The 15406-nt window shown below is 36.4% G+C and overlaps 1 protein-coding gene across 1 annotated transcript in view; it reads left to right on the top strand.

Annotated features, from left to right (window-relative positions):
* The window catches only part of LOC139738157 (scavenger receptor cysteine-rich domain-containing protein DMBT1-like), an 88154-nt gene that overhangs the window by 13825 nt on the left and 58923 nt on the right, over nucleotides 1–15406 (top strand). Inside the window, exons 5-8 of the mRNA XM_071648819.1 lie at nucleotides 862–1185; nucleotides 1346–1663; nucleotides 2451–2741; nucleotides 12951–13292. Of these exons, the coding sequence (XP_071504920.1) occupies nucleotides 862–1185; nucleotides 1346–1663; nucleotides 2451–2741; nucleotides 12951–13292 (1275 nt within the window). The remainder of the gene's footprint in view (nucleotides 1–861; nucleotides 1186–1345; nucleotides 1664–2450; nucleotides 2742–12950; nucleotides 13293–15406) is intronic.

Genomic DNA, 15406 nt, shown 5'->3' with positions numbered 1-15406 from the left:
TATAACAGACGAAATATGAATTGAAGTTGATTATGAAACTTACATCAAATCATCATAATCTGTTATTTGATCTAGTATGAACAAACCAGTGCGACAGATGGTGTTGGAGGTAGCATCATTGCCGTGATTAATTTGTAAATCATTATTCACTGATTTCCCTGTTTTAATGACGCACGTTCCACGTCCAATCCAAAAAACTGTCATATTTTTGATTAATTGATTGATTGATTGATTTATCTATTTATTTTATTTTGCTTTATTTATTTATTTATTCATTTATTTATTTATTTATTTATTTATTTAGGTTTTTTTTTTGGGTTTTTTTTGGGGAGGGGGGCATGTTTCACATTGAACTTGCAGGGCCGCAGAAGGGTCTGGGGTCGCTGCACAATCTCCTTATCTTTAATTAAACAAACACACACACACACACACACACACAAAAACAATCTAAAAGATACTGAACAAGAAAGCCAATGTAAAAAAGAGGAAGAAGCCTGTCCTGACAAAAGATTTGTTCGGGGGGGGGGGGGAGAGAAAGGGTGACAATGGACTGACGATGTTCATCGTCTTCGTCATGTATTGCCTTATATCAAGCTACATGTTATTGAATTATGAAAACGAATTTTGACATTAATTCCGTAAACACCCAAGAAAAACATTTCAATAAACAAATTTCAATAAGACTATGTCAAACGGCATGTCTATCATTTCGGGCTCGAGTGATTATAGTCTCATTGGCTACTGATTAGACGTTAGTTTCTTCTTCACTTAAAAAAGGAAAAAATGAGAGACAATTTTCACGTCATTGACACTGTCATTTTATTTTTCCTGTATGTCATATCCGACGATGTAACAAATCAGCTGAAGACGGCTACGTCCGGCTTGTTGACGGTGAGACTCCTTGGGCTGGTAGACTTGAGGTATTCTATAACCTGAAATGGGGCACGGTTTGCAATGACAGCTGGTCCTACGAGAACGCAAAGGTTGTCTGCCGTCAGCTCGGCTTCGAAGGTGTCGTGTCGTCCTACAAATACTTCGGGCCAGGATACGGTCCAATCAACCTTGGTGGAGCTGTTTGCACGGGGGACGAGTATACCTTGAGGTACTGCTCTCACGGTGAATGGGGTGTTACTAGTTGCACTTCCCACGAGCAGGACGTTGGTGTTGAGTGCACGCCAAGGTTAGGTAAGTAATATCAGTGTATCTTTTAACCACTTGCACACAATACCAAAAATCCGTACTAACAACGTCTCCTGAAACATAATCTTTCATTCCACTGTCTTGGTGTGGTATCAACTGAATTGTTTTTGTATTCTTTCAATAATCTGTTCACATGTACGTGAAGATGGTGAACTACGTCTTGTCGGTGGTTATTCGTCTGACGAAGGCCGACTGGAAATCTACCACAACTACGAGTGGGGTACCATCTGCGATGACGGGTGGTCGACCAACGAAGCCCTGGTCGCCTGTCGTCAACTCGGATTTCCTGGGGTTGAGAGTGCGTCAGGTTATTATGGGACTGGCGACGGACCGATCCATCTCGACGGCGTGTCTTGCACAGGCTATGAATCACAACTGATAGACTGCAACAACAATGGATGGGGTGCACACGACTGCCAACACTATGAAGACGTAGGAATCTGGTGTTCAGAAACTGAGACTAGTAAGGGCTCCCGATCAGCACTGTTTACATAAGTCTTATAAAAATCCAATTTGCTTGGATTATGAAAAAAAAAGGTTTTCAAATAATGCAACAGTAAAAAAAGAAAGAAAATTGCATACCCAGGACATTGTTTAGGGATAAGAGACGATGAGATCTTAGTTTCATTAATCATTGCAGAATTGTAATGTAGCCAATGAATCAAGATTACATGAAATTTTAGCTAATCAAGGTGAAAGGATAATCCCATAGCAAAATATTTCAGAATAAAATTGATTCTTTGTTAATTTGTGTGTGTTTTTTTTAATTTTCGGTGGTAGGAAGGCAGGTTTTATTATTCACAAGCTGACATATAAGATTTTTGTATTTTTTTTTGTATATGAAATTGCGATGTATGGTATCATCAACTTGCTAATTTCAATATTCATAATGACTGGTCAAGACGTGTTTTTAGAACAAATTCAAAAGTTCAAAGTGTTACAACTTTCTTTTATTAATCCCATTTGATTATTTTCAAAAAATCCTTCAGGGATTCTTTTCCGTCATGAAATTAATAAAGATTATGAAGTAAATTTCTTCTTTAAGAATTTCAATATTATGACAACTGTCCAACTTCCTCGCACCACTACATTGTCCGTTAAAAGAATATTATTATTTTTTCATATTTTCTGTTCTTCAAAACGGATAGTTTTAATGTCCAGTTGTTCTTTGGTTTTGGTTCTGCGTTGTCCTGGAACGAAAAACTCTTTCTTATTGGATTCATAACTTTTTTTTTTTGTATTGCATGCAGCACCTGAACCACCGGACCCTGTACATATGCCAGGATGGCTCATTTCAGTTACCATTATTGCATCTGTGACGGCGTTCTGCTTTATTGTTGGTATCATCGTATGCGTGTGCTCCATGAAGACGAAACCGCAGAACACCACTACTGCTACCGCTCCACAACTTCAAGCCAGCGGTCAAACCATGCCTATTGGGCATACCAATCCTGTGGCTTTAGCACAGAGCGGCGTCATGTATTACGACCCAAATAATATCGCAGTGGCATCTCCACCTTCTTACTCCGACACCGTGACAGGTTTGCCCACCACTAACAAGTCATCCATGGGTATTGATTGATCTATTTATTGACTGATTGATTGGTTGATTGATTGCTTCATCGTTTGATTGATTGATTGATTGATTGATTGATTGATTGATTGATTGATTGCTTACTGTATTGTCCACAATGGAAATTCTGTGTACATTGGATATCACAACAATTTGGTGAGTCTGTTGGAGATATACACCAATCCAAGAAGCATCAGGAATGCCACCTACAGGAATTCAGACAGTGAGTAGTAGTTAATCTCGCAGAGAAGTAATACATGTGCAGTGTTAATCTTTAAGTACTGAATGATCTATTGTACTCTGATATATTACGTCTATTGCAGCTGAAGAAGACCCCATGAAACTTGCTTGAGTTGGACTTTATACAGTCTGTACCATATATCTTTGAGTGTAATAAGGAACAATAGGCTACTATTACCTTGTCTATCATAACATATCATTCATATTTCGTTCAATTATTTGCAGCTGCCTTTCTCACGTAATTATAATCTTGTCAGCAATAGTGTCAGCGGCAAAATATGCTGATGACCATTACAGTGAGTCTCTGCGATTGTGATCAGAGTTCACCTGTCGCAATACAAAGAATGCATCGAGAGTTCCAAATCGGAACCTTTAGAAGTATCTTTCCACTAAGAGTTGCTCTTGAGAACCATGCATTATAAACTATCGAATGTATCCTATTTCCACTAAGTTTGAGATTGACACTGACATACCTTTGACCATTCTCTGTAGATTTTGATTATTCATATAATGATATACAATGGACGCCACATGGACGTCATCGAATTATGGAATTCAGAAAGCTTTAGTAATAAGAGAAGTGTACAATTACAGCATATGGATAATTGCACTACCGTACAAATACGCTAAATGCGTCGCATGAACACTATATTTCAGAGGAAATTATGGACTATTCTGCTTTGTTCGTTAATCAGGTTTTCGTCACATACATTGCTTTTATAAATTATCATATTCTTGAAGGAATATAGATGCTCAAATGTATCGATGGTGACTCGTAAAATCTAATTTCGTGTGTGACGGATGTTCTCTGTAGATAATAATATGCTTGGCCTGATAGTATGGTGCAATATAACGTAATGCACTATTATTTTACACAAAGCTTTTTTTTTTTGTTAATGAATAGCCACTTTCGACAAAACAAACAAACAAACAAACAAACGAACAAAAAAGATCCTACCCTGCTTCTTTCTGTCACTCGAAAGGTCCACTTTTCCTATTTTCAACGCAACCCATACAAATCCTTGATTAAATGGGATGGCTAGTAACTGATCAGTGGGAATCAGTGGGAATGCTGGGGAATGATTGTTCCATTCCTTGTGGGATTCATTTAACAGTACATTATATTTCTATTGTTGGGTGAAAATTATTTGCTTCAGAATGGTCTCATATTCAAGTAATGTGCAGTTTAATGTTTCCAGGTTAGCATGCCTGTACAGTGACGGGGCGATCGTTAACGGGCCGTCAGGGATCACCCCGTCATTGTACAGCCATGCTAACCTGGAAACGTGAGCATGCCAGCAGCTGCACATGTATATTAAATATGCTTGTACACGCAGGCCTCATTAAATATGCATGTTTTCAACCGGTGGTTGTAAATACATTGGCCCGAATTCACGAAGGTGCTACAAATGAAACCATGGTTTAAGCCATGAACAAAAACCATGGAGCGCCAAGTGTCGCACGGAATATTTCGTTACGAAATCAGTCATTTCGTCGATGAAATGACCGTTTCGTTAACGAAATATCATTTCGTGGACGAAATGTTCATTTAGTTACAAAATAATGATTTCGTCGACGAAATGACTGATTTCGTAACGAAATATTCCAAGCGACACTTGGCGCTCCATGGTTTTTGCCCATGGTTTAAACCATGGTTTCATTTGTATGATAATCACCTTCGTGAATTCGGGTCATTATGTTTATCGACTACATTATGGTAACATCCACACTTATAATGCCTTATATAGAAATAACACGTTTATTTGATTGTGTTGAAGCTTGTAACAATACGAAGCAATAAACGGTTATGTGTTAATGCTAACGCATATGTAAAGTGTACCAGATCGATCGTTTTTGCAGCTCTTCTTAATTCTCTCTCTCTCTCTCCCTTCTCTCTCTTTATATATATAAATATAAATATAATGCACTGAATATGATCGCCTAATATATATATATATATATATATATATATATATATATATATATATATATATATATATATATATATATGGCACTGAATATGATTGCTAAATATAATTATATCAGGACGGTTACGTAGAGAGAGGATGATAATGATCAATATTGTGTTCCAAATCAAAGTACTTGCAAAGTGTAAGTTATGTAAGGACAATTTTTTCATTGACATCATTTATATATATAATTATATATATACATATATATACGTGTGTGTGTGTGTGTGTGTGTGTGTGTGTGTGTGTGTGTGAGTGTGTGTCTGCGAGTATATTAACGTGCCTTCACCAGGAGGAGGTTCTTACATGAAACAATGACACCTGTAAGTGCTACAGATTGCTGGTTGATATATGACTTTTGATATGTGTTGTAAATAAAAAATTCCGACGAAAGCAAATAATCGAGACCAACCTGATAATGAAGAAAAGTAGATGTCTCTCCAAAAATATGAGACTAAAGGATAACGGCTATTCCATGATAAAACTTAAATCTGCGTATTTTATGTTTCGGAGGTAAACGCCGGGTACGAGACCATAGCACAGCTGTGCGTAGGAATGCTGAGTCTACATGATTTGTTGGGCTGCATGTCAACAATATAAAATTTGAGAACGGAGAAATGATTCCACAGGAAGATATGCCTATCCTGGGGATGAATATTTGACTATTACTTTATCAATAGGCTCGTAATACTCCATGGTGATGGTGAAAATACTCGTAGATCACAATAACTAGTCGTGTTGTTCTGATTATCGAACTTAAACTCCTGTGAAACGGGTGTTGGAAAATTGGGTTGTGCCGTTTAACAAAGTTTAAGATTATTTATTTCCAGAAATTCAATTTAGAGAAAGTCATATCTTAACTAATAATTGTCCAGCAAGCTCTACTAAAAAAATCGACAGAGTGAACATATCCAAGATATAGTGCATGTATGTATGTCTACATTCTGATAATAGCAAATAATAATAACAATAATAATAACAACAATAATGATAGCATTAATAATAATATATAAGTTTGTTTTTTTTTTTTTTTAAATTCAGGGTAGCCTCCTCAGTGTTGCCACTACTATACCATAGGGCCGTGCCATTGTTATTATTCTAGACTTGCGGGTCCAGGGAGTTATTGCGGATAAAAACATCTTGTCCAAGGACTTAAGCAACAGACGGGGATCGAGTCTTATACACTATACCATAGCACCCCCACAATCTCTCCATGCTTGTATGAAATAGTTTTGTTTTTAATAGCTATAGTCATGAAAAGGACAACCGAAGAGAGCTACGATGACAAGTTACTGTTATGACCAAATGATGCGATGGAAGCATTTCCAAATTACCTTGAGAGTATAACGAAATGAAAAGTAACCTTTTTTATGAAGCAGGCTCTACTAAATCATTTCCTGTACATTTTATTTTTTTCAGTTTCTCTGCACTTTATCTCGTAGTCATTACACATTTTCTTTTTGATAGTCTGACGTCGAAGGTCATTGAATGTATGACATCAGTTAATCGCTCTTTTCTCTATCTCTGCAGATATTGCATAATTATAGCAGATATTGCATAATTATTCAAAATGGAACTATGGAATGATGCGATGACGGATATGCATGTTCCTTATTTTATACTATCTTATATTTCATTAATATTGATTGTAAGAGAGAAGTATGATACGAAATAGTCAATTGCACATGAAAAGAAGACAATACATAGCATATGCGAACATGAATAACGTGTGTTATGAGGAACATAATTATCGGCGCACATAAGATGCAGAACGAAACTTTGCTAAGTCTTTCCAAAACGGGGTGCCTGTCGAAAGAAGAACAAAAACAGCACGAACGTGAGGAAAAAAGAAGGTAAATTAAGATCACTGCTTTAAATTCAAACATTGAGGAATTTATGCTAAGCATGCAGGCCGATCATGAGGATAATTATTTCTCTTATGTTCGGAAGCTCCCCCCCCCCCCACCAAAAAAAAAAAAAAAAAAGAGATAAGACTAACACGACAAGATGACAAGAGGACAACGACCAGTCAATATAACCAGACAATGAAATGGTGAAGTAGGCCTATATGATTATTGAAAGATTGAGGGAAATAGATTCATTGAGGAAATTTCTTGAAGGGAAATGTATTCTTTGATAACTGCCCTCGGATAAAAGATGGTATGAAATTACAGGCTAATCTAATGCTTTGTTATGCAAAGATTGTGAAAAGAAAAGAAAACAAACCAAACCAAGGAATTTTGATAAGTTTGTTTGTAATATCTAACTGGGGAGGAGACAGTATAGCACAGATGGTTCAACATGAACCTTTTTTTTTTTTATACCAGCAATTCCAAAACATCTGTGGCCAAAGGAAAAGGTAAAAATATTTACATCAGGAAGAATCAATAATGCTGCGATGATGTTAATTTCACAAACGTGTAGGTATTAGATTTGCTTCCTCCATTTTTTAGGAGAATTGTGAAGCAAACTCGCTATTTTGGTGCGTCAAAAATTCTATTTATGGCCATGACAGAGCCATAATTTCATAAGTAACTTATTCGTTTCAGGGCATGTTATCAAGACACTTCATCAAGTCCAGTCAAGGACTTTGTATGAATTCAGATGATTACTCTGTCTCCAGGACGTTACATTTACGGCATCTAGAGTTGCGTGTATTTTAAAATTTGACATTTTGAGCTCAAAGGTTGTTTGCAATCAAACCTGCAGATAAGCTGCAAAATAATTTTCCTCATACACAAATGATGTCAAGTCGTAGACACTGTATTGTGAGTCGCATAAATCTGATCTGCGTTGTGCAGTGCTAAAGAAAGCGTTTTTTTTTTCACTTAGAGGTCGTGGCGGTGCTTATAGAGAGAAGAAAGGTTTGGAAGTTGAGAGACACAATGGCAAACTGTGTCAAAGCATGTATTTTGCTGTTGCTTTGTGGGATTACATTCGCCGATGTAGGTAAGAGCTCCATGGTGATAAGTCTTGGGGTAAAGGAATAGCTATTTGTTGCTGACATTGCTTTGAAATTATGGCCTACACGTATAAATACGTAGTTGGGAACAGTTATTATGTTAAATGATATGATGTATACTAGTATGGTTTCCATTTTTTTTTAAACCGAAATTTGTATATTAGAGAACTTTACAAAACCAATGCAGAAATTGAAGGGCTATTTTCCCTTTTCAATGAAAGTGCAGAGATATTTGCATAATTGCGAATAATATTTGCAATGTCCGTGTATTCCCATGTAATGGGTCTTTTCTGAGGTACGTCGTGCAAAAATTCATATTCTTTACTTAATTTATAGCTGCAAAATCTCATGTTTAAGATAAAATAACTTTGATTCTAAGTTGGCTTGACAAAATTAGATATCTCTGAAATATTTAGCAAGGTATTTGATTTGAATACATGTCCATAATACAGACCTATACCAAGTCTCATGCCTACGGCGTGAATCTCACTCCCACGAAATCTCACACTCATTTGCATAGCAACCATTTTCTCTCCCCCCCCCCCCCCCCCCGGGGGGGGGGGGGGTGGATCTGCTGCAAAATAATAGATCAGTGAGAAACGTTGGATGAGAAGCCTGCTTATGCTGACCTGACTGTAGAGTTGGGTAAACCTTTTCTTTATTGTTTTGGTTGGCTGGAGGATCTCTACATAGCTTATCTCACATGTTTTCATTTTCAAAAAGATAATTCCAAGAGGTCTCTACAAAATTTCTGCCCTTGACAAAGTCACGTTAGTCATTACACATTCTAGACTCCTTAACCAACATTTAGGAAGGAAATGTTCAAATAATCCCATCTTCCATAACGAATAGTTAAAAAATTATGCAAGTAAAATAGTTATGTTAATGTGCGCCAAATTGCACAATTTTTAATTCGGAAATGAAAAAAGGTTCAATAGGGGGACGTGTTCCCTATACATAGTTATATAGTTTCCTTATGAATTCATAGATCATATACTAGATATGATCAAAGATCGTATCTTTGTTATATTTAGTATCAGTAATTTCCTTTCTCTTTTTCAGTATTCTGAAGTTGGTCGGATCCTTTTTCCATCCGTTTATATGGAAGTGTGCATAAAACAACATGAAATGCATAGAGTAAATTTTATGGTAGCGCACTAACCACTTCACACTTATTACAATGAAATTTTATCCCTGAAAATGGCCAGTTTTTTTTTTTAAGTTTAGGCCAGATTTTGAAATATGATAAGATCTTATATGATTACGTTATGAGATACTGTCGACCCCATGTTCTTGAAATATAATGTGTGATGGAAATTTTCACCATATTTGAGTACAGTGTATAATTTTCGAAAGTCTGATGATATGCCACGCCGTTACGTGTCACAGCGTTACGACATTAGATCATATTTTTTCTCTAAAATGTTAAATTTTGTGTGGTTTTTGTGTAAAGCAGGTTTCAATTAATTGCCGTCATCATCAGCTTCTTTGCTGGAGTAAATTACGTCATTTACGCGTGAAAGCGTGACATTTGTTTTATCCTCCATTGCAGTTCAACAGATGATTCTGAATAGGCATGATAGGCAACCTATTTCAGCAAGTCATAAAAGATTTTTGGATCAATTCTATCACATTGTATCATTCCCTTAAACTCTAAACCTACTACAGACTACAATATCGTAACTATTATTGTATTCAATATGCTCATAAGCCTCCACTTGATTTACTGATTAGGGTAGAAAAATAATCTTGGCCTATTCAATGGCAGGAATATTGTTTACAATATAAATATGCATCTACGTGATGACGATTTTCAAAGTTTGACTTTACTCATTTTGGATGTTGAAATTGAAAAAGAATGTGATACTGTTTCTTTTTTTATTTCAAAGCGAATGTACTTTAGCTAACTAGTGTAAAGTTTTCAGTTGATATCAATAGTAAAATATGTCCACAAATCTGTTTCAACTCATTTCTAAGTCATTTTCTCGCTATTTCTATAAAACAGATGTTCGTTACTGCATTACACATAAAACATAAAATTTACAGACATAGTTGCCAAGGAAAGAAACAAAAAGTTAAGAGCATAGCTTTTATTGACAAGAACAATATACATTTCATCCTGGTGTATGTGTACTCCCATCTTTGTACATACCTTTTGTAACCTACCAAGAACATTTTGTGCAATACTTCTTTGAAGGAACATAGGTGCCTATACAAAATGTAGGAAGATTCTTAAAAAGTGCTTTCACATTAAATTAGTTGAAAGCAGACGTTTACATAATTATTTCTTTTAAAAGTTTCATTTCATATAGTACGAAATTTGAAAAGATGAATTTTCTTCTCTTCCTCCATGAATACATACTGAAAGGTAAATTGCTTGAATGCTTCAAATTAATCATTGATGTTACCTACTGGCCAGGTTAATTGCTCCGGAATAATGATTTCAGTAATCTCCAGAATTAAGTGTACATATATAATATATTTGTAATGTACCTCATGGACACATGAATGTACAATAAGGTGGACTGAACATTGGAAATCTACCCCTTCCCCACCCAAACTCTCTCCTCCCCCTCCCCCAGAAAAAAAGAACATAAAAAGTTTCACATTTTACATGTACAGTGTTAATTATGTAAGGTTTCTTAATGCAGGCTAACTTTCACTTAATTGTTTTTTTTATTATTATTATTCAAATTCAACTTTTATATGAACAGAAATATTTCATCGTTATGGTTCCCTTTACTATATCAACATGATTCCGTTCCAACATAAAAATCAGTGAAAACCTGGAAAATGACTCCCCCTTTATTTCAATTTAGGAAAACTTCTGGGATAATGAGAAAACTTGCCTCAAATCTGAGTGGAAAAAATAGTCAGTAATGTCCCCATTTTTCTTGTGCAGTGATCGGACTTTCTCTCCTCATATCCACAAGGAAATCCATCCCCCAAATAAGTACATCTGAAAAGAAAGAGAAAGAAATTCCTGCAGAACGTTCCAAAATGTCAAAAATCAGAGGAAAAAAGAAGGAAGATGTGACATTTTGAAATTTCACACTTGTTTGTTTGCGGAAAACATTTCCTGACCAGTCCTCATAAACTTTCAAATGAGCGAGTTGATGATATGCCCTCACAAAAAAGGTCATGTATGTTACATATGAAATTTGGAAAGAAAATTGCTGTTTTTTTTTTTTTTTTTGCAACACAGGTAAGAGCATAATCATTTCCATACCAAAATATATATCAGACCGTGTCGGAGGTGAAAGTTGTTCTTTTTTATTTTTGGTGGTTTTAAGCAAATTTTACATTTATACAGCTGAAGTACGCGACTTTTGTGATTTCTGTATATGAAATACACACCAACATTAAAAAGAGTATCCCACCTTTTGGTCTACTAATATGATGTTTTCTAAAGTATAATCGTCATCACTCAAACACAGCTACACATGCATACCTATACATTCACACCTACCCACCAGATACCACTATATATTCAAAGTAAAGGTGACTTCTGCATAACGTATCTCAAAAATGTCTAAAAACTATATCGAAACGTACAATCAATCGTTTATCTAATATATTTACAAAGGTTTATGCAAACGGCATTTCCAATTCCTATTCAAATAATTATCATGTCTTGTTTGTATCGATCCACATACACATAAAAGCTTGATCATAATTCATCACATTCTACTTTAAGGGTTTAATCCGGTTTAGTGTTTCAGCTAATTGGGTTCAACAAGGGCCATACTCTTTCGTAGCTCATTATTCGAGCGTAGAAACTTTTCTAAACCAATTGAAGAAGCATACTCTCCAGGAGGCAAAATCAGAAAGAGCTAACCAAGGTCTTACCAATTTCAGGCAATGAATAAATAGATAAATACCAGAGCATCGAGATTCCCATCAATTAAGACGATAAGTAATCATTTTGTAACATGGAACACATGCAAAAATGAATGTAGCAAACGCACAATCTGTTCAGCTTTCGAAAAAGCATCGAGTGCTTGATGTACATTGTAGTTTTGCTGTCATAGATAGATAGCTACAATCAATCTGGTCGACTGAATACCAATTTGGCTCATCCAAAAAGTTGTTTGACTTTCACTTCAAAGCCATGTAATTCCAGCATTAATTTTGCATCACGCACGGCGTACAGTAACAAAGCTGAACAGGTGTACAAAATGACCATGTACACGTCTCGAAGCGTTAGTCATTATAGTATAATATACTAGAGATAGTATGTTCCTAGTACAAATAACGAATTAGATTTTATCGACTCAATGGATCCGCACACATGAATATGTGGCAATTAAGTTGTGGTGGTTTTATCACCAAAATAGTTGTTAAGAAGCTCAAATAAATTGTTCTTTCAAACTCTTCATAAAAATTGAACATTCCGACTTTAAAGTAGGAGAAAACGTTGTTCTCTCCCCTTTAATTGTTTCTAGAAAATTAGACCAAAATACTGAATGAAGACAGAACAGGGAAAGGGACGAGAAAGGGGGGGGGGGGGATGGCGCGGTGACTCACGGTCCAGTCAGGCATATAATTTTGAAGTGTGCCTTGTCATGGGAACCACACAAAGCACTTTAGTGCGTATGGTACACTGTAGACTGACTATATACTAATGAGCGACCAAAGGGAATGTGCATTTGCTGTACAGCAGCTTCCTTTCACTTTAAAGTTGAATGAAATAAGTACATAGTGTCCATACACTCCGTCAGGTAGAAATAACACTTTTAATTTTATTCTAACAGGGGCTACGCGTGTATGGATGGAAATGAGCTGCTTGGCGGAGGTCTGTGCTCGTATCTTATTTATGAAATTCAGTAAAATAATTTTTTTAATTTTTTTTTCTTCTGTACTGTTTTTCCTCAAGTTGCGTCATAATGTACGTATCAGCGGAAATATTCAGCCCCCAATTAGATGTGTATGAGAATGTACTTCAGTAGGCCTACATTATTGGCGGAAGTTACGGCTGTAATGGTATTCATATGATTGTCACTAGTTCCTGAAATTGGAGCAGTCCGTCTTGTTGATGGGTCGAGAAGTTACGAAGGACGCGTAGAGATCTTCTACGACTCTCAGTGGGGGACTGTGTGTGATGATGGCTGGGATATCTTGGATGCATCGGTCGTGTGCAGACAGCTTGGCTTTGCTAACGCCACCGACGCCTTCGAATGGGCCTTTTTCGGCGGAGGGCCACCGACTCAGCCTATATACCTTGATGATATGCGTTGTAGAGGAAACGAAACGGAGCTGGTGGAATGTGAACACAATGGTTGGGGAACCGACTCCTGCTATCATCACGAGGATGCGGGGGTGAGATGCTACATACAGTACAACGAAGGTGAGATCTTTTCAAATGAAAGGTGACAGTAATTTTTTTTTTTTCAAATGAAACTATTTCTTCATCAGATTTTTACTTTTCTTATTTATTTTACTGGTAATATTACTAATAAAATGCTTTAGCAACATTTTGATTCGTAATTCAAAAATATTCAGAAGAGTCAAATGTCTACACATGTAGACATATGCACGTAAGCTTTCCCTGATATTAAAATGTGTATCAATCTCACAGAAGCACACACACATACGCACACTCACAGAAATGGAAAAAGCAGCGCCCCTTATAGACTTTTCACTTTATTACTATTATCATTGTCGTTACTATTATTGGTATCATCACAATCATTATTAGTAGTATCATCATCATTTATTCAACCATGTAAACAGCATAGGATTCATATCAAAAACATTATAAACATGACACAGAACCAAGAGTGCACATTACCAAGGGATACACTGATTGTATGATATTATGTAACACGAAATAAAAGAGGAAGAGATGGTGGCAACATGTAGGTCAGGGTATTCAAAGCCCATACGCATGTGAACCCACACAAGTTGCCTCTGAGGAACATAAATGAATAATACACCTTTAAATATTTAATATGCATAAATTTGATTTCAAATATCATACCGTAGATATGACTGACCTATATAATTGCATTCATACGAATGTAAAAGCAGGCAAATAAGATCTAGAGTTATAATTCAAAACATGGAATATATATAATTTACTTGATTGAAATTGCGTTTTGGTAGGATACCTAACGTCATGAAAAGAATTAATCTACTGCTTAGAGACAACGTCATATATACCATTAATTGACCACAAGAAATCTTTTATTTTGGAACGAACAGATATCTACTCCAAACTGTCATTACTCGGACCCACTGTTTAATCATTTAAATGAAATGAAAGAAATTAGAGGTATAAAGACATATTGATTAGCATTAAAAGTTTCTTCTGTAAATGTTCTTTTAAAAGCATGACAATATAAAAGTCTTGCCGAAGTGTTCAAAATAGCGAAGCAGGAGCAGCAGTAGCTGCTGCTATACCAACAAGCAGTGAGCTAGAGAAAGTTCGCACAGAACTGTAGTATGCATGGAATATGTTGATTTTGCATCCATCTACAATAGTACAAACAAACACACATACACACACACACACACACACACACACACACAGGCCTACATATTACATCATATACATGTATATGATATACAGTATAACGTGCTCTTCACTATCTGTTTTTTTCTTCTTCTGGTGACCCGTCAGGGCCACTAAAATCTAAAATGAACAATGAAAGCAGATATAGAAATTCATTTTCCATTTCACCTCCCTTGTCGGTCCAACAAAAGAAAGCAGTTTTGGAAATTTGGTGGCCCGACATCAATTTTAGTGGTCTCGATAGAGCCACAGGGCCACAGCCATATTGGAAATAATTTGTTTAAAACCTTTCCTAAAAAAGGGACTTTGAACAGTGTGTAGGCCTATATAATAATGCTGTAGAGTTTTGTGTGCCGATCGGAACTCAAAGTAAAGGAAAGTGTTTAAAAATTGTCGTTATATTTGGATTACCTGTGCCTCGTAATCGCTTTTCAATCTTGTACAATTTCTTCAAGGTGACGTAAGATTATCTGACGGTCCGACGTCTAGAGACGGCCGACTTGAAATTTACCACAACAACGAATGGGGCACTGTGTGCAGTACGACCTGGGGTCCCGAGGAAGCAGAGGTAACTTGTCGTCAACTGGGGAATGACGGAGTGAACAATGTGTACTACTCTCCTACACCTGGTGATGGACCTATCCACCTGTCTTACGTGGGCTGTATTGGAAATGAGACTGGACTCGTCAGCTGTAACATTACATACAGTGATGATGGTAACAGCTTATGTACACACAGCGAGGACGTGGGAGTGGATTGCTACACTTTACTAACAGATCCCTCAGGTAACGCGGTTTGTATTTTGACCAGATGATTACAGTACAATTCTCCAGGACATCTTGTAGATAGTCAATGGTAGTACACACAGTTGCTGTTTGCATTGTGGTTTGAGCGATCATTTGGTTTATGTTGCTTTTAGAAGGTATTTCCGTAGTCCTGTTAAGAGT

This window comes from Diadema antillarum, unplaced genomic scaffold (assembly GCF_040938485.1).
Source record: "Diadema antillarum isolate AM-2024a unplaced genomic scaffold, OU_Dant_1.0 seq00000725_RagTag, whole genome shotgun sequence".
Classification (NCBI taxonomy): Eukaryota; Metazoa; Echinodermata; class Echinoidea; order Diadematoida; family Diadematidae; genus Diadema; species Diadema antillarum.
The sequence above is the reverse complement of the archived record's forward strand: the minus strand, read 5'-3'. Positions and strand labels throughout refer to the sequence as shown.